At 42.8% G+C, this 24671-nt stretch overlaps 1 protein-coding gene across 2 annotated transcripts in view; it reads left to right on the forward strand.

The window, feature by feature from the left end:
* adcy1a (adenylate cyclase 1a) overlaps positions 1–23470 on the forward strand; it is a gene marked incomplete at both ends in the record, with an annotated part of 83929 nt that extends 60459 nt beyond the window's left edge. Inside the window, 6 exons of one of the 2 annotated variants that reach the window (XM_080735248.1) lie at positions 267–383; positions 12577–12723; positions 14186–14284; positions 16744–16858; positions 22498–22622; positions 23120–23470. In XM_080735248.1, coding sequence (XP_080591374.1) covers positions 267–383; positions 12577–12723; positions 14186–14284; positions 16744–16858; positions 22498–22622; positions 23120–23470 — 954 coding nt within the window. The remainder of the gene's footprint in view (positions 1–266; positions 384–12576; positions 12724–14185; positions 14285–16743; positions 16859–22497; positions 22623–23119) is intronic. The other variant, XM_080735247.1, reaches the window with a different exon arrangement.
* Between the last annotated feature and the right edge of the window lie 1201 nt (positions 23471–24671).

Consider the following 24671-nt stretch of genomic DNA (forward strand, 5'->3'; position numbering starts at 1 on the left):
GTACCGGGCTGTGGACCTTTTGCCCCGTGCAGGGCTCTAATGAGTGAGATCCGTACCAGAATTACCCTAATTGAAGTGAAAATGGATTTGACGATTTTCTTTTTTTCTTTAATCTTCCAAAGATTTTTATAAAAAATCGATTAATCACCCAGCCCTACTTGGAGGTCCGCTATTTTCGATATTTCCACCAAAAGGCCCTTTTAGACATTTCAGCACCTGCCTCTCTAACATTCTCTGGGTGTCCCTGACGCATGGCGTCCACGCAGGCGGAGGAGGAGAGAGACGAGATGGAGAAGGTGAAGCTGGACAACAAGAGGATCCTGTTCAACCTGCTGCCGGCGCACGTGGCCCAGCACTTCCTCATGTCCAACCCCAGGAACATGGTGAGTAGGGATTAGGGCATTCACCAAATATTCGAATATTCGAATATCAAAGTCACTATTCGACGTTGTTCACCAAAGTCGAATATTCGTCTTTTTTTTTTCTCATTAAAAAATATATAGTTTATAAAACATGGCTAGATAGGAAGTCATAAGGATGAGTTGTCAATGCCCCTGGTGGATGAATTTGTTAATGCTCTATACCAGGGGTTCTCAAACCTTTTTAGGCTGTGACCCCCAAAATAAACATATTTGAACTGGGGACCCCCCACCCTGACAAGCACTTGGAATTGTAGGTATTACATTTAATGTGACTCGGTTCTGCAGATAAATATTGTGAAAATAGCAGATCTAGATCGGCTATTTTCACAATGTTCGCCTCTTGCTTACTTAATATTTGACAGTTTGGCCAGTCCTGTCGAATATTCGACTATTCGAATACTTTGAGGTCGAATCATTTGAATACTAAAAATCACTATTCGTGAATGCCCTAGTAGGGATGGGACCAGGCCTGGCATTTCGTCATGCTAGGGGCAAGGCCACTTGGCCTTTGATGGTGTCCATTTTTTTAGGTCACAAAAGCCAAATGCCAGAGCAGGAAGGCCATCAAATAAAACAAGATTTTAGTCCATTGAAAGAATTCGTTGAATTAAAGGGTTAAGGATGATAACCTAATCTGCAGTGAAATAGATAAATGATGGCATTTACAATCTGATCCATGCTCAGACCTACATCAATCAAAGTCACTGGATTGGTTTAAAGATGCGTACTGCATGGGGAGGTAAGATTTCAGAATCTCAACCAAAAAACACTGTCTACATGACAAGAAAGAGACACCGCACACCGGTGTCTACTCATTGTCTACATATTGACCAGAAAGAGACAGAGGAGAAAGTGGTACAGTCAGCTGGAGCATTAAGGCCACTGTGGCCTCAAGTCATACCATTGGTTTGAGGGGCACAAGGCCAAAGAGGGGCAACGGCGGCCATGGCCTTCATGGCCTCCAGGCCTCCATAAAAATCCTACCCTGGATGGGACCATATATGAACATGTCATGTCACCATTCTTGTGAACAAAGAAATTGTGATTTTAGATATTATCGCAATAATCAAAATATCCCCAACATTCATTATCCTGGGTTGGAACATTTTCCGGTTTATAGGGTTTTTTTTTTGTTTGTTTTTTTTGGCCACTTGCGGGTGTGCGGGAGCAACGCTTATTTCCGGGAGCCTCCCGCAACTTCCGGCAGACTTGGGATGTCTGAATATGCTATTGGCTAAATTAGCTGGGGACTCCCTGGGACCGCCACCTGTATTTCCTTTAGGGAAATGTCGACCTCCTGACTGTTGGTGTATGAATTCAACGTTAGTCCTATATAGAACACCAGTGTGCATGGTTGAATAGAAAACTTAACAGTAGACCTATAGAGAGAGAGCGACATCATTTAGCGACCTAGCAGCGCGGTTGGTGATTTACCGGGCCGGTCGGTTGATTTAGCCACCCGGTCGATCGATTTAGCGACCCGGTCGCTGAAAACTACCGACCACGTTGCGACCCGGTTGTAGGTCGCTAAATGATCTCGCTCCTACTGGGCCTATAGCCAATCTACCGGTCTACTTCATTTATACACGGTCACACAGCGTCAATCTCGCCAAACTCCGGGAGGGTTACGGGTCCATTTGGTTACAGCTGCACGCTCTCGGAGTGAAAAGAAATTGATAAATGAACGCTGAGAGAATCATTGCGCATGCATGACAAACAGTCGTCCGCTGCCCGGACAGGCCAAACATCCTACTGCATGGGTCTTCAACAGGGGGTCCGGGACCCCTAGGGGGTCCTCAGAATTACTACAGGGGGCCCTCCAAACCTTTGTGTGATGAATGTAATTTTTTTCTCCTTTTTATATTAACCACTTGAACCCTAGTGTCCATATTCTGAGAACTTAAGCTCACAACGCCTCGCGCTGCGAGGGGTTGTGAGCTTGTAGATCGGCTATTTTTGGCAAAGAGTTTTGGTGTAGAGGGGTAAAAGAGCAGACTAAGTACAGAGTGAAAGGTCAAGTATTGACGGTTCAAGTGGTTAAATATCTGAAAACACAAATTGAAATGAATCCAAAATACACTGACGATTGTGCTGTCAAACAATGAAACTATATGGAATCTAAGGTAGAGGGGGTCCCTGCTTCATGCCGTGTAACTATATGGAATCTAAGGTAGAGGGGGTCCCTGCTTCATGCCGTGTGTTATGCTGTGTTTATGAGTGACGGCCCTGTGCGTGTCTGTTCCCAGGAGCATTGATGAACATTCCCTCCACTGATCTCTGTCCCCCCCGCATCCCCCCTCCCCCGCAGGAAGTGATGAAATCAGACATCCTCCAGGAAATGTGTATCCCCTCATGAGGACAGGATTGTTTTGTAAACATTGTGGAGGGGGGGTTGTTGGGGGAGGCCAGGAAGCGTGCTTCCGGCACATTGGTGACCCTCACAGCTAGACGAGTACAGAATGGGCCCCCTCTGTAGTCTCCTCTGGGCTAAAGGTCACCAACACACTCTGTATTCATATCGCAGCCCGGTGCTACTTTAGTGGCTGGATTTCATGGACAGACATTTCTTCGCTCGAACATAAAGGCCCTTTCAAAAAATCATTTTCACACTGGGGTGGCAACTTGCACCCCCCAGCCCCTTCACATTATTCCCCCATGCTAAGATATCTTGGTAAATATACACCATCACTTTTTTTCTCTTTCTCACTGATATACAGTACTGTACGAAGGCAGGTTAGCCAACACCAAGCTTCATTTTACGTTGCGTAATGTTTCAGTATAGTACAGTATCGTCGTTGTCGGATGAAAACCTTGTATGTCCAAAACCGTTCGTTTTGCATTTATCATTTAAAAAATTATTTAAACTATAACCGCGAGGCGTTGTGTGCTTGTAGATCTGCTGTTTTCACTACTTTTGTGTGACGGCCTTGTACGATGAAGCTGGGCTTTACTTTGCGAAAGAACGTACACATTTGAAACTTGGACATACCCACACGGAAAGAAAATATATGTACATATATTTTTTATATATATGCCACATATATGTATAAACATATATGCACATAACCCAAAATTGGCGCCTATATGTACATACATGTGCATATATATACATATGTTCATATATGTCCAGCACATATATGGCCATATATATCACATATATGCCACACATATATGTACATGTAAGCAGCCCATATATGGGCATATATGCCGCTCATATACATGCGTGTATGCCACACATATATGTGACGCTACATGCACATATATGTGTGGCATACATGTACATATATGTGTTAAATGATACACATACCATACTCTCTATATATACCTACAGGAATACAAAATAAAACACACAATCTTGAAGTCATTATTAGCATTTATTCACATACAAGCAGAACTCAACTAACACTGATACTGTATGTTCCATTTGAAAACTGAACTGACGACATATCGACTGCTGTAGCCTGGCACATTAATGGCCACACATTGTGTGTGTGTGTGTGTGTGTGTGTGTGTGTGTGTGTGTGTGTGTGTCATTTTGTGTGGGCAGTAATTAACATACAGGCACATACTTACAGAGAATGCAAAATGTCCATTGGTCAGTGCAAAAAAGCAGAAGTGACATGGGCTGGACTCTCAGCAAAGCCGCGGAACAGTCAGTAACAATTATTCCAGTTAAGTTACAGTTGTCCAAACGACCGCAGTGTCTCTCATTGTATAACATTCACAAAGGACTTTCCCAGTCTCTCATATCTCAGTCCTGGGTAGATGAATCTATCGGATCCTCTGTCTATCCAAGGAAGGTGGAGGGGGTGGGAGGATTTCTTCAAGTTTGTATCCAGCTTTCTAGCCATTTGCACCCTGGTCAATCCTCCACCCCTACAAGGAGAACCCAACAACGGAGCTCGCCTTCCTCACCAGTCTGTTGAGTTGAAGGTGTCACTCGCTCAGTTCCTCCCCAGCACGTTATTCCACATTAATAAAAAAAAAAAACTGCCATAACAGTTTGGTGGCTAAACGATCCCAGTCTTCTCAGGAAGAACAGCCTGCTCTTCCCCTTGCGGTGAATCACCTCAGCGTTGTCCAACCAGTCTTGATGTTTCCACCGATACTGCCTTCCATCCAGCTTTGGTGCTGTACCTTAAGATTGGAGACAGAGAAGATTAAATTAGCTATAATGGCACATTAAACATGTTTTCCCCTCGCCCATATAGAACCTCTGCTGCATACTGTTATGCACCGCGGGATGGAAAATCATACTCTGGGAGCATGGAACTACCTTTACTTTTTGGATAGAACCTCTACCTCGGCGTGGAGGCATTCTACTGCAGCCCAGGGATATCCACATAGGACCTCATCTCGAGGAGCACAACGGTATGCAGCGGAGGGTGAGGTTCTATATGGGGCTGTTTTCCCCATGTTCGGTCCTTTGCTCAGTCAGTGGGGGATGTTACAATATTACATTAAAAAGTATTTGACTAGACTGGGAGACTCACCACTGCAACATCAAGTTGAAGCTGGGCTGCATTTCTTAACTAACTACTGCACAATGTATCAGACACATAAGTCAAGTGTAAGATAAACTTACTTTGAATCTTTTCCACTTGGGTGGGGTCCAGCATATGTTTGCCCTCGAGCTCTGGAACAACACCATGCCTCCCTGTGACAACTGCATCCTTCCAGTTCTTCAGTTGTGAAGAATTTGTCAAACAGCTGGTGAGACAGGCGACTGCAGTCCTTCTTAGCACTGTGGTGAATGGCTGCCTGTTCCAACGAGAACACAGAGTCCACAGCCAGTGAACAGAGATTCCATGATTAACACATTTCACAAAGTTTCTGCTCTTCAAGTGGACCATGGAAACAGACCATTGTGAGATCTAATTATAGGCCTGGTTTACACTGGCAGCCAAACCCAGCCTGAATCAGATCTGTGTCACATCCGGGTTGGAATCTGATTGGTTCCATGTGACCATTTAATCCAATCGGATTCCAATCTGAGGCTGGATTTGACTGCCAGTGTAAAGCAGGCCTAAAGGAAACTTCATGTTCTAGCTCTAACAGATCACAAAGCGTAGTATGGGATATAGTTAAGATAGTTAATCTTCTCACTGTAGTGTGAAATGTAAATTGAACATGTTCGTCTACCTCCCAAATTTTTACCTGGACTATAATCGTATCATCAAAAATGTAAAATCCATAATACATTTATACATACCTGGATATAGCTCTTGCACCTCAATGGCCAACACCTAAACTTTTCACATTGGATCTGCCATCTCCATGTCCCCAACCATCTCAACAAGTCCCTGTAGAGCTTGCAGGTGTTCAATGCCTGGAATGAAGAGGAAACAATATTATGACAATCCCAACATATTCAAAGGTTGAGTAACAACAAATAAGTGTTAAATAGAGCTATATTCTGATAACAGTCATTGCTATGCCATTGCTATGGAATATTTCTTTTCTCAGTAGCAGGGATTGTCATGTTCAACGGCAACCTTCTCTCCCCATCTCTCCAGTAAACAGAAAATGTAAAGTTTCAAGTGAGACAAAGAAATGAGCTGACATAATTGACAACTGCAACACTATGCTTCATTGTTTGTGAGTGGTGGGTGACCCAGCCAGGGTAGGGGATATTTATAACAACACACCCGGGGGTCTAGAGTAACTTAAAGAGATATTCCAATTTCAAAATGACTTTTTCTCATTTTTGAATTTCTTCATTCAGTATTTAGATTTAGATTTAGAAGCAGACACATATCACAGGGCAGTCGCTGATTACAGATGAGCATGGTCATCGCATAATTTCACAAAAGTATAGTTTTAAGGGTGAATATTAGGGACAGTACAGTGAGCCATCTTAAACTTTAATAGAACTGTAACCTTACCTAGATAAACTTCAAAAGGTGGTCAATGGCTTGTCGGGCTGAGAGCTTTCCTGGTCTCTTGTTGCGGCCTTGAGGTGAGGGTGGCATCTGGTGGATAAGGCAAGATGGAGGACATTTCACTGTCCCATCCCGAAAATACAAGGGTGGGGGGAAACAAAGACATTTTTACTAAAATATGTTTACATTTTGGTTTCAAAACCAATTCCCTCTTCCATTAGTATTATTCCTTTAATTCCAGCGTACCATTTTCCAGTTCTTCTGTTATGGATTCAGCGTTATGAAGCAGATCTACATGGTCGCCTGTTTGGTTGAGTCCACAGCTTTGTTCAAGGACTTACTGCATGTAGTGAGTAAGTAGGCCACTTCTGCAGCGATGTCATCACCAAACATCAGACTGAAATCCTGTATCTCCATTTTGCAGACAGGATGGAATACAGACGACATGGCATACATTTTAATGGGTTCACCCTATGACCAGGGATGTGATCTGTTTAAAGTAATTTTTCATTTCAGTTTGATTTTAAGGCATGACAGTTTAAGAGCGACATACCATTCCTGCGATGTCAAGAAATCTTGTAAAGGTGGTGAATATTTCAGAGGACTTCACTGGGTCATGAACCATTGTTTGGCGATGGGTGAAGGTCTGTTTCATCTTCTCCTTGACCATCATCAGTGCGATGCCCTCAAGACACTGGGTTTCTGTCGTTAGCTGAAGAAACCCACTCCCATATACTGGATTGTAATACTGCTCCTAAAAAACAAGAACGTGTTTTATTTTTTCTCCTTAAAAAACTAAACACATGCCCTTGTCTGGAGAATTGCTAAAGTCAAGGTCAACAGGTCTGATATCTGTGGCGATCAACTTGTTGGGGTTAGGAGAAAGGTATGTACTTGTTGGGGTTAGGAGAAAGGTATGTTGGGACTTGGGACTAGTTCTGACCAATGGGCCATGGCTTAGAGCAGTGGTTCCCAAACTATTAGCTCAAGAGAAATTAGACATTTGCCCAGGACCCAAGCTAGTGAAAACAGCAGATCTACAAGCTCACAATGCGGTGCGACGCACTGTGAGCTTGTAGATCTGCTGTTTTCACTAGTTTAGGCCATTTTCACGAACTACTTTTTTTTCTTTAATGAAATTACTTCGTAAAATCATTGTATTGATTTTTTTTTCATGAAAACCTTAGCTTTTTGGAGACTGTTTATGAAAAAGTTTTGAAAAAAAAAAATGTAAAAAACAATACAAATATAAGGGACGTTAAAAAATGTGTCTGCGACCCACTGCTTGGGAACAAGTGGCCTAGTGGGCACCCACGCGATTTGCTACAATGTGATGTTGGGTTTAGTTTCTCAAAAACGTTGAGACAGTTTTTACCCCTTACACCAGAGGGCGACTTGTCTTTTTACTGGACCCCCTTGCGATGCCCACCACAGTAGCAAAAAATGCACTATAGGCCTATGCACATTAAAAAATAATTTAACATGTGAAATTCTAACTATAATCAAAATCACATACCTGTCAGTGGCTGAGTGTTTCTTCTCTTCTTTTGTCCCCCTGAGGCTTCGTTTTGAAGTGTTTTCACTCTCCATGCAAGAAACCCACTCCCATCTGCTGGATTGTAATACTGCTCCTAAAAACAAGAACCTGTTTTATTTTTTCTCCTTAAAAAATTAAACACATGCCCTTGTCTGGAGAATTGCTAAAGTCAAGGTCAACAGGTCTGACATCTGTGGCGATCGACTTGTTGGGGTTAGGAGAAAGGGTCAGCATATAGAAAATGTGTTGAAATTTAGTTTAAATCGCACTCTTGTCTTTTTGAGCAATTCCAGGAGTGAGGAGTAAAGAAGTTAGACTTGTATTATGTACTTACATAGCCCAAAGTGCCCTAGGGATCGGCCAGGTATGGAAACAAGGCAATGATTTGCGTAGTCCTCTTTATCACGCCTTGAAGGACTCTTCCTACAGTGCACACACACACACACACACACACACACACACACACACACACACACACACACACACACACACACACACACACACACACACACACACACACACACACACACACACACACACACACACACCAATTTGATTCCAGAAATTAAATTAAATGATCTGACACATGATGATGGATCAAGCACATGCCTCCTTTGAGTGTCAGATGTGTGTCATTTTGTCTGGCTAGTGTCAGTGGTGTTAACATCAGCTCCACTATAAGATCTAATATCAAAAGTAAACAACACTAAATAAGAACTGGTCAAACATTGGCCAAATTGTCAGCTGATATAAGAAAGAGGCAACAAATGTGAAAATAGCAGATCTACAAGCTCACTGCATTCCAAGTGCTTGGTGGGTGGAGGGTCCCCAGTTAAAATTTGAATATTTTGGGAGGTCCCCATGCAGTTCAAATGTGATTATTTTGGGGGCTTGCATGGCTAACAGTCAACAGATTAAAATGTCAAGGTCTCCCCTTAACTCTAACAGTGTACAAATGGAACCAAATTAACCTGTTAGGGGTTGTTTGATTCCATTTGTACACTCTCTGCTACCATTGAACAACTAGCAAATTGTCATTAGCTATGTTAGCTACAAACAACACATGCTGCTAACATGGAACAGTTGCTAACTAATGTTAGCTTTGTTAGCCACTCATACTACAGTACACAGCAAAGCATTGATAACACTAAACAACTGCCACTTCTATCAAAAGGGCATAGTATAAGCTATTCAACACAGTTGGAACATTCAGTTCCTTTAGGATGTATTGTAATAACTTTAGCATCAGCTAGCGTTAGCATTAGCTTTGTATTTGTCTACTGGTTAGCATGGGCCCTTCAGGAAAAACCACAGACAAAAACACCACAGACAACATTCTTAACAAACATGTAACAGTTACATTATCCAGTGGTTATGTATTGTTTAAATTTCACCTACCAAAAGGAGATATAAATGTAGTCCATGAGAGAGCCTTCAGCCTGCACTCACACTCACTGGCAGTGGCAGACTGGCAGTGAGTCACTGAAAGCAATTCAAACAAACCGGTTCAATCCAGTTTCAGTCTGCTGCAAGGCAGAGCACTGTCAAAGCACTGTGTGATGTCACTGGTCTAACCAAGTTTGGGCACTTAACCCTATAACTGCTGATGCAACAATGCATTGTTTCTCATGTGAACACTTACTGTATGCAAAGATTATATTAGATAATAAATTGATTGATAATGATAATAACAATAATTATTACACCTATTATAATTATAATGCATACTATATAATTTTAATAATATAATTAATAGCCTATAATTATATTAATAAATCTGTATTATACATAATTAGTTTTATATAATTTTTTTTGGACGGCATCAATTATATATTTTTTCAGATAAAATATACTTATTCTGACTTGATTTTTTACATTGAGTCCGATGTAGTTGGTCCCGTCGCGTGAAAATGCTGGCTGTCCGTCACGTCACACTTTTCCCCAACTCATATCTCTGCCACCGATGCCCCAATCCATGCCAAACTTTGCACACACAGTCCTTGCCTGGCAAACCACAACCTCCACCCCTCCCAGGACCCCCGGAGCTCCAGGGGCCCCCTGTTCCAGCTTCCAAAAAGTGCAAAAATGACCCCAACAGGGCTGCTCATGGGGAATTCCCGGGGGGCCACCGACTCCAGCTGCTCCAGAACAGATCCAAAAGTGATTGCACCCCCTAGTGAGGCACCCCCTCCACTGCAGTGCACATAAAATGCCGTAACTAGGCCTAGGAGCGACCGGGAGAGCCGGGGCCGGTATCCACGCGTCCGCCTCGGTGGCGCGGAAACAGCCATTCGTAGACCGCCACCTAGTGTTGGACCCCTGCCACTGCAGCACGCTAAAAAGGCCATAAGTCGGCCCCCCAGCAACCGGGGTGACCTGCAGTACTATGATAAATTGTGTTATATTAAACTTATATGCACATTATTTTGCAAATAAAAGTGAGATGTAGGCATTATGTATGGCATGTATGCAAAACATCAGACATATGAGCTATATATATGAGGCATTATGTACGACATATATGCAAAAGGTCATACATATATAAGCATATATATGAGGCATTATGTATGACATGTATGCAAAAGGTCAGACATATATGAGCATATATGAGGCATTATGTATGACATACATGCAAAAGGTCAGACATATATGAACATATATGAGGCATTATGGATGACATATATGCAAATATATGACCATGACTATGGCATATATGTGAATATATATAAGCCGTATATGACACATATATGTCTTATATATCCACATATATGCACATATATTATCCTCAATATGGCATATATGCAACATATATGATGCATATATGATCATACATGTGCATATATTTGATCATATATGTGCATATATTTCTTTTCCGTGTGGGTACAAGGTTTCCATCCGACAACGACGTTATATATTGTTGTTATGCACTGTTTGTGAAATCTCATACCGGCTGAAAGCAATAACGTGGCCATCTGCAATTCCTGACCTTTTACGACTTCATTCTCGTTCTCTCGTCAACATTAAACACATGGATCCTATTCTGGGGTGAACGTTTTTGTTGACAATAGCAACAGCAGCTGGGTCATGTTATATTTTAGCATTGACTATTCATAGAGCAGATGTATATACACATCTGCTATTCTTTTTTTATTATTTTTAATCTTGAAAGTTTGAGAATTACTGATTTAGACTGAATTTTTAGGATGGGCCTCAGGTCTTAATGGGTTAATATTATTTAGTGTATAGTGCCATAAAGGGCGAGGTTGCGCACATGGGCGCGTGCACATGGGCGTGTGCACATGGCTGCTTGGGCATATACAGTATACCCTTCTGCTGAGCTGGTGGAGTCATCACTGTGATGTCAGAACAGGTCAGCTATATCTATATCTGGAGTCCGTGTGGTCAGATGTAAAGGTATTGACCAGCTCCATATATGGAGATCTAGGTGATGATCCAGTCATCTCCATGTATGGATATTTCAGGTTTGATGAGGTCTGTGTTGTGATCTTCATATATGGAGATGCAGGTGATGATAGTCAGCAGTCTTGATTTGATAATGCATTCTTTCTTGGCCATATGGATTGTCCATATACAGTATGGGCATTGCCAAATATGGGCTTAATATTGATGACATCTGGGATCTCCATATATGATTGCCAAAACAGGCTGTCCTGGTCATTGAGTCAACAATGTCACGTTGCTGACAACAGGTCAGCTATAGACATTTAGGCGTTACCCACTCAATGACTGACTCACGTATATGGACAGGATCTGCTATTAGAGAAAATCACTAAGACTAAAATAAAAACATTAAAGATAAAAAGGACAGTGGAATGAGTTAGCTGGGGAAAGCAATATGGAAGTGGTGGGTTTTGAGGGCGATTTTGAAGGTTTGGAGGGTGGGGGCATCTCTGAGGGTTTTGGGGAGTGCATTCCAGAGGGTTGGGGCAGCAAAAGCTCTGTCGCTCCAGGTACGGTATGTGGTCTTGGGGACATCAAGGAGGTTTGCGTCACCAGATCTGAGGGAGCGGGAGGAAACATGACGATTGAGGAGGTCGGAGAGGTAGGGGGGAGCAAGATTGTTTAGTGCCTTGTAGGTGTTTAGTAGTTCTTTGAAGTGCATTCTTTGTTTGACTTGGAGCCAGTGAAGGTCGCGTAGAACTGGTGTAATATTGTCTCTGAAACGGGTACTGGTGAGCAGGCGGGCAGCTGAGTTATGTGGAGATGGTGCGGTGAAGGATACTATTGTAATAGTTGAGACGGGATGTAATGAAAGCATGGATTGGTGTTTCAGCTGCAGAGAATGACAGAGAGGGGCGGTGACGGGTTTAAGTGGTTACGTCTGAATTATGCTTAGTCTAATCGCCTGAACAAAGTGTTGTCTTAAGGGAGTGTAAATCCCTACTCTCCTTCAAAACCGCTTTAAAAGAGCACTTATAGCTGGCTGCAATTCTAAACTGGCCCTTGTAAAAAGTCAAAGCCTCCCCTCCCATATGGTAGGCTACTCCCATATTGCATGATAGAATCATATATTTGTCATTAAATGTTTCTATGAATTGGGTATAAAGGACCTCAATGGAAACAAGATATAGGCTTTCTTGGGTTTAAAATCCTGTTAGCGGACCTTTACAGGTATATTAAACTGTACTTTCCCTGTGCTATTTTTGCAAACTCCTCCTCTTCAATCAATTAATCAATCAATCAATCAATTGACACACTCTTGTCTCTCTTCCAGGACCTGTATTACCAGTCGTACGCGCAGGTCGGAGTGCTGTTCGCCTCCATCGCCAACTTCAACGACTTCTACATCGAGCTGGACGGCAACAACATGGGGGTGGAGTGTCTGAGGCTGCTCAACGAGATCATCGCTGACTTCGATGAGGTGAATCAGCCGTTATAGAGCTCTTACTGTAGATCTCCTATTGTCACTATTACCACATGACACTGTTGTTCGACGAGGTATAAAATAACGATTTGTTGATTTGTTAAAAGGTATTTTATATCGTCGCTGTCGGGTAGAAACCTCTTATCTCCACATTTTGATTTATTGTGTTTTTTGGTAAATTAATGCCCTACGGCCTACGTGATCATGCTACAGCGCAGGCAGCTGTGGCTCAGGAGGTAGAGCAGGTCGTCCAGTGATCTGCGGGTTGGCGGTTTGAATCCCGGCTCCTCCAGTCCACATGTCGAAGCTTTGAGTTCGCAACTTGCTTAGAAAAGCGCTATAAAAATGCAGTGGCAGATCCGCAAGCTCGAAACGCGGTGCGAAGCAACGTGTTTTGAGCTTTTTTGAGCTTGTAGATCTGCTACTTTTGCTATTTTTTCATTTGAATCCTGAAAAGTAACAGTTGTGGACACATGAGGTCTCCAACCGGCAGAGACAATATGTAAATTCCCAATTATTCGATTAATCGAAAATGTAATCGGTAGAATAATCAATAAAACAATAATGTATAGTTGCAGACCTAGAGTCAGCCTTTCCGTTATAGTGCAGTCGATGCAACCAGTAGGCTACCAAGTTCAGGTGTGAATATTATTTTGTATGACAAGTCTTGTTTGCAGACTCTGCTGCGCTACACTTTGTTCTCAGTGGTTGCCAAACACACAGGCCGAGACACATTTTGAGTCGTGGAGACGTTTTTATGGGTCACAAATAAATAACCTGTAACGTGTTTGAAATCATTTAAACTTTTTTTTCCCTTTCAGATCAGCTTGTAGATTTATTTACACTACTTTTATTTCATCCGTTTTTTGAGGGGGTCCCAGAAAGACACCCAAATATCTCTTTTTGGTCTCATGGTGAAAAAATTGGGGACCTCTTAACTACTTTGGTTTTGATTGCAAGGTTGAGAAGATAATGTTGTCAGTGTGATTATGACAAGCAATGCAAACAGTCCTCCTCATTACTGCCAACGTGACTACGTTTCATTCACTGTGACAGTAGCCAGTCCACCGTCTCTTATTGAGACAGATTAGTAGGGAAGCCAAACAGCAGACATCTTAACCATGGAACTCATAACCAGAGATCCGGGACCCAACCACAGCGCACGGATCGTTCATCATCATCACCATGAGCCTTTGATTAGTAAAAACTGATTAACATAATCTTTGTGTAATTAATTACACTTCAATTACTTTGCTGCCTATTTTCCATTTTATTTAAAGTTGAAAGTGACAATTAGTTCCGGCTTGGAGGCAAGCAGTTGTAAATCATCTTCTTTTCGTACAGTCATCGTTAATTGCATGTGATTCATTCGCTACTTTGCTATTCCAGAGATGAACAAACAGCTCCTGTCAATATGAATAATGTGAATTCCCTCCCCTCTTCCTCCCTGGATGTCTAGCTGATGAGTAAAGAGTGCTACACAGACATAGAGAAAATCAAGACCATTGGCAGTACATACATGGCCGCTGTGGGGCTGGTACCTACAACTGCATCCAAGGTACACAATGCAATTAGTATTTACTGCTGTGTGTGTGTGTGTGTGTGTGTGTGCGTGCGTGCGTGCGTGCGTGCGTGCGTGCGTGCGTGCGTGCGTGCGTGCGTGCGTATATATCATTGCTGTCGGGCAGAAACCTTGTGTCTCCATGTGGAAACTGGGAAAAAAAGGAAAAATGTCTTTCTCTGTAAATGAATGCCACACAATGTCACACTAAAGTAGCAAAAAAAAGCAAAAGTGGTTGTTATGATTTTACCTATGATTAGGACTGACATTTATCCGCTTGACCAGTAAATACATTTGTTGATTTACTCTCATCTGTGTAAGCACATGTATACTGATACAGTTGATGCCATGGCCATCTCTGAACCAGATAGGCCGACACCTTTGCACAATACGATACGAGATGCATCTGTTGTTTTCCTACCCATTCTGTTCGTTTACATTTCTCTTATAGTCTGGTCTCATCCAGTACTGTATACATTCTCTAATGTGTTTATTTAACTTTTAGAACTTCATCTTGTCTGCGCGCCCGCGACTCAACTGAACCATCACTCAACCACGCACCCTTTAGTGAGAGGGAGACTCTTAGGGCCTCAGCGAGGGTCAGCTATATCAAAGTCTGTCTATGGGTCTTATAAATAATGTTTGTAACCAATTAAAAGTAACAAGAGTAGTAACAAGAGCTTGTGACTAAAACCAGCTCATTGGCCTTGTGTGGTCAGAGTGTGAGCCCTGACATTTCATGTTGTTTAGTCAAATCAAAGACTATAAAAATGGAACCCCATGCCTCCCTGATTGGCACTCAGCATCAAGGGTTGGTTTTGGGGCAAGTCCCTGCAACGTAGGCTACTAGCGTAGGGGTGGGACGATATGAACATTTCATATCACGATTATTGTGACAAAAGAAATTGCGATTTACAATATTATCGCGACAATCAAAATCCATTATCCTGGGGCGGAACATTTGCCAAAAATTGCAGATCTACAAGCTCACGACGTGTCACAACGCGACGCATTGTGAGCTTGTAGATCAGCAATTTTTTGGCAAAGACATTTGATAGAGAGTGAAAAAAGACTGGATCAAGTACGTATATTACCTTATAATACCTTTTACCAATTATAGAGGGTTTTAGTGGTACCGGATATGCAGCTCGGCAAGGTGAATTGATCCCAGTGCATGGCAGAGGACGATATCACGATAATTAAAATCTCCACGATACGATTATCGTGTGTGTTTTTTATCACGATAAACGATAATATCGCTTATCGTCCCATCCCTATACTAGCGTCATGTCCAGGGGGTGTTCATTGTACGTCACGCCGCCTCACGCTACAGAAACAGGAGATAGGCTCTTGCCACGTGACTTGGCAAGGCCTACTTATTATCGTATTTATTATTGGAAGTTGGAACAGCAGGAAGTTGGAACAACAGGTTCCTGAAAAGTAAGGGTTTGGGACACACAAGGTTTCCACCCGATACTGTAGGTATATTTCTGCACGTGTGTATATGCGTACATGTCTTGAGTCTGTACGCACGTGTGTGTATGCAATACGTACGCATTTACTGTATTTGCATGCCAGCTCGCAAGTGTCTTACCGACAGCATTTCAGAGAAGCTGAAGGATTTAGAACGCTGTCATGTTTCAAACCCTGTGTGAGGGATTACCAGCCGCTGTGGCGTCAGCATATTCCGCATTCATTAAAGTTTGTTTAAATCCTGCAAGGCTGACAAACAAAAGAGCCCTTTCTGCAACTCACAAACTTATGCAAACTTTATGCAAACATTTGGAGTGTGCCAGAGTTCCGACTTTACTTTGGGGAAAACCCTGGCATGTACAGCGCTGCTATGGCAGTCTTCTGTGATCCATAATCACACACCAGAAGGAATATGCCATTTCGGGCCCGCATACAGTATCTCTCTACCTCGACTTTGTCTTTTTGCTTGTGTGTTTTTACAGTAGGTATGTCTGCTGCGCATGAGGAAAATCCTGGAACGTGAGGACATTAATCTGGTCCTCACTTTAGGAATGAATGTTGTCAGCAGGGGAGAGGGCTCACAAGTATATTGTCACTGTCGGGCAGAAACCTTGTATCTCAAAGTTTCAAATTTGTCATAAAGTAAAGCCCTGCTTCTTTCATACATGACTGCCGCACAAAACTATAGTGAAAATAGAAGATCTACAAGCACACAACACCTTGTGATGCGAGGCGTTGTGTGCTTGTAGATCGTCTATTTTCACTAGTTTAGATAAAAAGAATTTAATGATAAATGCAAAATAAACAGTTTTGGACATACAAGGTTTCCAGCCGACAACAACGACGATAATAATAATAATTGGATGTGCGTGCGTGTGTGTGTGTGTGTGTGTGTGTGTGTGTGTGTGTGTGTGTGTGTGTGCGTGTGCGTGTGCGTGTGCGTGTGCGCGCACGCGTGCGTGCCTATAATTTCTGATTCCTAGGGTAAGAAGTCCATCACCTCACACTTGTGCACCGTGTCAGATTTTGCCATTGAGATGTTTGATGTGCTGGATGCCATCAACTACCAGTCATACAATGACTTTGTCCTGAGAGTGGGTGAGTGAAATCATGTCACACACACACACACACACACACACACACACACACACACACACACACACACACACACACACACACACACACACACACACACACACACACACACACACAAATGCCCTATACTTGATCATACTACAGCGTCACACAAAACAATGCAGCAAGAGTAGCACATTGACATCGCGCCGCAATTGTGCTTGTCCATTCGCAACTTTCGCTATTTTTGAAATTGACCCCTGAAAAGTAACAGTTTTGAGGTTTCCACCTGGCAGAGACGAAAAATACATTATGACTTAATTATGACCTATTAACAGAAAAACTACAAGCTCACATATCCTACATTGGGGTGTACTCACTTTTGTTGCCAGCTGTTTCTTCAGCATTGTCCCATGAAGAGATATAATTAAATATTTGCAGAAATGGAAGGGGTGCACTCACTTATGCGAGATACTTACCGTATATATACAGTAGGTTATTTATATGTAGGATATGTAGTTGCGAGACATCACAGAGGATCCACGACCCCCCCCCCCCCCCCCAAAAAAAAAGAAATGGGTCCCAAGTTCTCCCAACGACCCCTACTGTATAGCTTGGGAACCACTGACCCGAGGCAACCGGACGCTAAGCGGGCGAGCTGTCCGTCAAGGCTCGGCGAGGGTCACTTCGGCGAGGCCGCGGCGGTGGGAAACGCATCACAGAAAGAGCGGCGTTCCTGGAGGAAGCTCGTCACGGCCAGACCTGAAGCCCTGGCGTCCATTGTGTTGGGTATCCTGTGGGGAGCCTGTGTTTAATCACGGCCCGGCACTGATGTACACAATGCCATCCTGTCTGCACACTGCTGGACGGAGTGTGCAGCGCTGGAGGAAAGTGCTCAGGTTGTTGGACCGGAGTAAATATAACAACGCTGCGGCGTGATCGCACTTTGCCTAAAAGCTCAGGTCTGTTTAAAAAGTAGTTCACCCACAAAATGACTTCTTTTTCCTATTGATTACACACGCCATGGAAACTTGAGTTCAATAATATTTTTTTTTGTCCTAAGACAAAAATGTTATTACATAAAATGTACCCCCATTGATTCCGGGGTAAATTTACTATAATCTAATTTTTGTCTTAGGAATGCGTAAGTACAAAGAAATATTATCGAACTCAAGCCTCCACGGCGTGTGTAATCAATAGAAAATAAGTCATTTTGGGGGTGAACTACTCCTTTAACCCGTCAAGATCTGAGGCCCATTCTACAAATGTCTCCTAAATCCCCTCTGAGGTTTTTGATCAGTGGTTCTCAGACCTTTTCATGTCAAGGTCAATATGTAGGCCTATTTGGCCATGGACCCCCATCTCAAAATATGTTGTTCCAGGGACCCCCAGAAGAAATGATTTGAGTTAAAAAAAAGTACGCTTTATATTCAAAGATTTGCACAAATCTTCCTGATTTTTCAAAAGTAGCTCATAGCGTGGCACTCAGTGCCGCACTATATATCTTGTATATCTTGTATATCTGCTATTTTTTAATAGCTAAACGTTTTTAATAGCTAAAGTGACCCAGATGCTTTCCAGGTCTACTGTAAAGGGGTTAACCCATCAAGGCCGACTACACAAATGCCTTCTAAACCAGTGCTCTCAGACTTCTTCATGCCAAGGACCCCCAAATTGACACGTGTTAGCCCCGCGGACCCCCATTTGAAAAGATATGCCACGGACCCCCATAAGAGAACATCTTTACAGCTCTTGCAGTGATTCTCAACCGTTTTAATTTCTAGGACACCCAGTTTTGATATGCAACTTTGACACTATTTTGATCTTCAGGACCCCTCCCAATCTGCACTGTAGTATCGTCAGTGTTAATGTAACGGGTCCATTTGGTTCCATTTGTACACTCTCAGAGTTACATACACATAAGGGCACATTTGGTTTCTAGCGATCAGTTTGTCTGGGTACCCCCTGGAACCCCCTCTAGGACCCCACTTTGAGAACCAGCGTTCTACATCAGTAGATCTCACACTTTCAAGACTTTTCAGCGATGTCAAAAATAGCAGATGTGCAAGCTCGCAGGGCGGCACAAAGTAACTCGCTGTGAGCTTGTATGTCTGCTATTTTTGGAAAGCCAATACAAAAATAACAAATGACACAAATGTTTTAATGCGATAGTGCATCACGTTTATCCATCCATCCATCTTCAACCGCTTATCCGGAATCGGGTCGCGGGGGTAACAGTTCCAACTGAGACCTCCAGATAATGCATTATAATGCACTTACAAGGCTTCATAATACTCGTTATAAATGTTTATATTAATAACAACTTGTAACTTATAATGGTTAATCATTTTCACTCATGTTTTATACTTCTAAAGTATTTTATGACGGTTTTCAAGCTCGCCCCCTGCTGGAAAAGTGGAGTTATATGTCAGAGATAAATAATGTTACGGGCTGGTCACGTGAAGTCTGAGACCCACATTGTCTCTGTGCATAATCCCTTTTTTTCCCTTTTCTTTTTTATATACTTTTTAAAAGATTTACAAATGTAATTCTTACAATAGCAAGGAATGCACGTAAATAGATGAGTTGTAAGGAACATATTTATTTCTTGTTGATTTAATATAGGCTCCACATAGTACTCTTACCCCATAGGCACAATCTGAACAAATAAATGGTCCACAGCAAGTGCAAGACAGAGCAAACATCTCATCTGATCTATAACCCTGTAACTAGCATAAACACTACCTGATGTGTGTGATACCAACTTCCAATTATCTACTTCCTCCTCAAACACAGAAAGAGCTCAATAAAATCACCTGACTTGGCAATAACACCACGTTGGCTGCAGTTCAATCAAACACTCACTTGCTTCCCCTGAGGGCCAAAGCCATGTCAGAAGGTCATCACAGCAGGGACGTGCAGAGAATGTTAGAGCAGTGGTTCTCAACCTTTTCAGGCCGCGACCCTCAAAATAATCATATTTTAACTGGGGACCCCCTACCCTGACGAGCACTAAGAGTTGAGGCATTACATTTTGTATAACAGTTCTATTGTGAAAATTTGCCTCTAATATTTGAGAATTTGTCCAATGTTTAATTTGTCATTTTAGAGGTATTAAAAAGTACTTAAATTGTCCTTAAACAAATAGAAATGTGCAGATACCCTCTATACACTTAAACTTTATGTTGGTCTGTTTAATGTTGAGAGAGAAAACTATTTGGGGACCCCTCTGGGGGTCCCGACCCACAGGTTGAGAACCACTGTGTTAGAGAGGCGGGGGCTGAAATGTCTAAAATGGCATTTTGGTGAAAATATCGAAAATAGCAGGTTGGCCATTTTCGGTGCTTGATTTCTACACAGAGAGGGCAATTCTTTCAACATAAGATGCTGCATTCAAGTTCAGGAGAGTTTGGACAAGGCAATTCTCTTTTATGCCGCCTTCAGGTTAGGGTTGTTCGATATGGCCAAAAAATAAAATCTCGATTATTTTCTCTGAAATCCCGATTTTCGATTTCGATTTCGATTTTTTGTTAAAAGAATAATACATGTTTCAACTATTTTGTTTTCATTAAAAAAATGCAAGGAAATGTTTTTTTTTTCATTTTTTGATTTTTTTTATATAGCCAAATAGCAAAATGCAATAAAACAATAAGGGTATTAATAATAATAACTTTAGTTGCGCAACAATCACATACAGAAGTTAACTTAGCGTCCTTAGTGTTTCATTATCAATAGTGAGTGACAAAACAGCCAAAATAGCTAAGGCCACCCCTGAATTTTGGCTGGCATTTCGCCTACCAAAATGTAATTCCTGGCTACGCCCCTGCCCTGCACCACTCATGCACAGAGATGTTGACTGATCGTAAACGGAGGCGAAGCGCTTCGCTTCCCGACGCAAAATTAACACAGTGACAGGGACAGTAAGAGACTACAGTCAGTAGGTGGGTAACACAGAATTAATAAGCTTCTTTCAAACTACAACAAGAAGTAAGTTTACCAGCTCAGCAGCGTTTTGTTCTGTTTTCTGCTTGAACCATCGCGAGTGAGCGCAGTGCGGTGGTGAACTCTGCTCAGTCTGACGTGCGCTAAACGCGCATCAAAGAAATGACACATCAGAGAGAAAGTAGTATTAATTTGGTGTCGGACCTTGTCGTCCTGCTTTAGGAGGACGGGGCTGTGTACTTTTTGCGCGTGCAAGGCTCCAATGAGTAAGAATTTCCCTAATTAAAGTGAAAATCGATTTTACGATTTCCATTTTTTTAAATCGTCCAAAAGAAAAAAAACGGGTTACGATTAAAAATCGATTAATCGAACAACCCTACTTCAGGTATGGCATGGAAAGAGAGCACTTACATTTCTTTCACCATAGTAACAACTGGATTTATGATCTGGAAAGGGCACTATTTACAGACAGATAAAAGGGCAGGGGCTCAAGCCCCATTTGATGCCTATGTGTGCACGTGCCTGCATCACGGGGCCGGCAGCGCAGCTCCACCGAGCCCGTTCAACCCTAGCGCTGCCGACGCGTGCACAAGCTCTATGACCACCTGTGCCACAGTCGGGACACCCTGCCCCACTGTGTGTCCACCAGCACCACAAGTCATAACTAGCATAAACACTACCCGATGTGTGGCGCCGCCTTACAATTATCTACTCCCTCTCAAACATACAAATCACTTCACTTGGCAAAAACACAGCTTTGGCTGTGATTCATTCACTATATAGTACACTATATTATGCCATCCATCATATGGCTGACTGTAAACCTATAATTTGGCTCATTTTACCCTTTGGCCCGACTTACCCAGCACTCCTCTAACTATGGCTATATAATGTACTATGCATATGGCTTGCTGTTATTGTAGTAACTAGTAACCAATATGATGAAGGATTTGCTTGCTTTTTTCAGATAACAACAATACATTACATTTGCCGCTTGAAGTATTGAAGTTCATTTGGTGTGTTGGTGCACTGCCCCAATACAACTTGAATGACATGAGAGATCTCCATAATAATGCCTACTATAATGTAGGCATTAAGAAATAGCCAGTCCACAAATAAAGTGTGGACTGGCTAAAAAAACATACATTAACCACTTCATGTACTTTGGCTATTTGAAAGTTGCCGTTCTACAAGCTCAGATTGACTGCAAGGACTCTATGTGGTTGTGTTGCTGCTGCAGGTCTCCAGTGGTATAAAGTATTCCAATACTTTTACTTCTACTACATCTTGAATCCAAATATTGTACTTTTACTCCACTACAATTATTTTAAAACTTTGTAGATCTTGATTATTATTACAAAATTAACAACTTCAGCCATGTACACATTTCGGCCATTTGAAAATTTCGTCCATTTGAAAGATCTACAAGCTCACAATGTGTCGCGATGCGACGCATTATGAGCTTTTAGATCTACTATTTTTAAAAGACTACGTTTGAAATACGTTTGAAAACTTGAAATGAGACATTCTGTGTAGGCCTACTTTTACTTTTGGTACTAAATTAATTTTGACACCAATACTTTTGCACTTTTACGCAAGTATTCTTTTTTTATTCCTGACTTTTTGTGCTTCTACATTGCAGTATTGTTACTGAGAGTATTGTTACTGAGAGTATTGTTACTGTGAGTAAAATGTGAGTAAGCATTTCCCCACCGCTGCAGGTATCAACGTGGGCCCAGTGGTGGCGGGGGTGATCGGAGCAAGGAGGCCTCAGTACGACATCTGGGGGAACACAGTGAACGTAGCCAGCAGGATGGACAGCACTGGAGTGCAGGGCAAGATACAGGTATACGCTGACCCCTCACCTGACAAGCACTTGGAATTGTCAGAGTTTAAGGCTTTGTATTTAGTTTTACTCAGTTCCACTTCCACAGATAGATATTGTGAAAATAGCTGATCTGCGAGCTCACGGTGCCTCGCAACGCATTTGCCAAATTGTCATATAATATAAGAAAGAGGCAAACATTTTGAAAATCACGTTGCGAGGCGTTGTGATCTTGTAGGTCAGCAATAACCGTTTTTATAGTTTGTTGATTACTTTTGATGCAGTAATGTTTTCTTTTTATTTCATTTCTGTTTCTCACAGTGTTGAGAACCACTGGTCTATTCTATAGACCGTAGACTCCATGTAGTGGAGTAGAATTATAAAGTATAAAGTATCGAGTAATAAGTAAAGTAAAAGTAGTAGGCCTACCTCAAAATGGTACATACAGCACTTGGGCACATGTACTTTCCTACTTCCCACCGCTGTTCACACGGTACGTTGGTGTCCCTCGTTCCCAGGTGACGGAGGAGGTGCAGCGCATCCTCAGTGACCACTACCACTTTGTGTGCCGTGGCCAGGTCAGTGTCAAGGGCAAAGGTCAAATGCTCACCTACTTCCTGGAGGGCCGGAGACAGGCCAGGAGGTCGCCGTCGGGTCAGAGCCAGCAGCAGCAGCAGCCCAGGACGGCTGCCGAGCGCTGGCCCAGCCACTTTGCCAACCCCGCCAACGTGTGCACCAGGCTGAGCCCCGGCCACCCCGTCACCACCTACGCCTCAGTCAGGACACCCAGCCCCGGCGTGGCCAAAGCCACCGCCTCCACCAGCACCTCCAGATACCTGCCCTCTACGGTGCCCACGGCAGTGGTGTGATTGACACACACACATATATGTACAGTACGTACGCTGACGCACGCACACACGCGCATTATACACTGTCTCCATGGTGACTGCGGAACCCTCAGCGGTGAGAAAGCGGGAGCACAGGTGTGTGTGTGTGTGTGTGCGTGTGTGTGTGTCTCGGTGCTAGAAATAGCGGTCGAGTAGAGACGGTGAGAGGTGGGTACGGGAAAATGAAAAAGGCGAGGGGGGATTAAAGAGGAATTGGTGCGACCATTCTAATTGAACTGCGCCTGTGGAGTGTCGCTTCACCCCAAGGTGGCGGCATTTTTAACGTAGTTGTGTGGGAGCACAGATGAGGCGGACCGATCAGCGGCACCATGGCGTCTGAACTGGTCGTACGACCACTACTCATGGGAGTCTGAGGATGACTTGGCCTCCTTTCGAGGGGGGTTGGTTGTTTGTTTTCACATCACAGGGTGCCACTGACATCAGCATTTATTTATTTTTTGCCATGATGATCTGTAACCAATCAAAAACCAAGGATGTGTCCAAGATTTCAGTTTAGAAACCCCTCCAGGGCTGGGCAGTATGTCAATATTATATCGATATCGTGATATGAGACTAGACATGGTCTGGGATTTTGGAAAAGGTAATATTGTGATGTGACATAAGTGTCTTCTTTTCCTGGTCTTTTAATCACTTAAGCCCCTTGCTTTCTAAGATTCTCACATGTTAAACGTTAAATTGCGTAAAATAGACAAACTGCAAGTAGTTCTGCTACTTTCGAACATTTTTGACCCATTTAAAAAGCAATTGATAGTAAGGTCACCATATCGATATTGAGGTAGGCTATTTGGTCAACAATGTTCTAATGGCCCAGCCCTACCCCTCCCTCCCTCCCTCCTCTAGGACAGTGGTTCTCAACGTGGATTCCAGGGATTCTGTGGGTTCCTTTAGAGGGGCCCAAATTGACCCATAGAGGTCAGTAACTCTGACATTATACAAATGGAACCAAATGGACCCTAACGGGTCCACAGAGTTAAGGGGAGACCTTGAATCTTTTGAGAAACACTGCTCTAGGACTACATTCCATGTCTATGGAGGACACTAAATTGAAACCTCAGTACTCAGTATGAAACCAATGCTGCTGCCTTAGCAGTGTTACAATGCCTTTTGGATCAATATCGATTTATCCGAAATTGGCGGACGGGAATCCGTTGACTCCGATGAG

The sequence above is a fragment of the Nannobrachium achirus genome, assembly GCF_963921795.1.
Source record: "Nannobrachium achirus genome assembly, chromosome: 1".
Lineage (NCBI taxonomy): Eukaryota > Metazoa > Chordata > Actinopteri > Myctophiformes > Myctophidae > Nannobrachium > Nannobrachium achirus.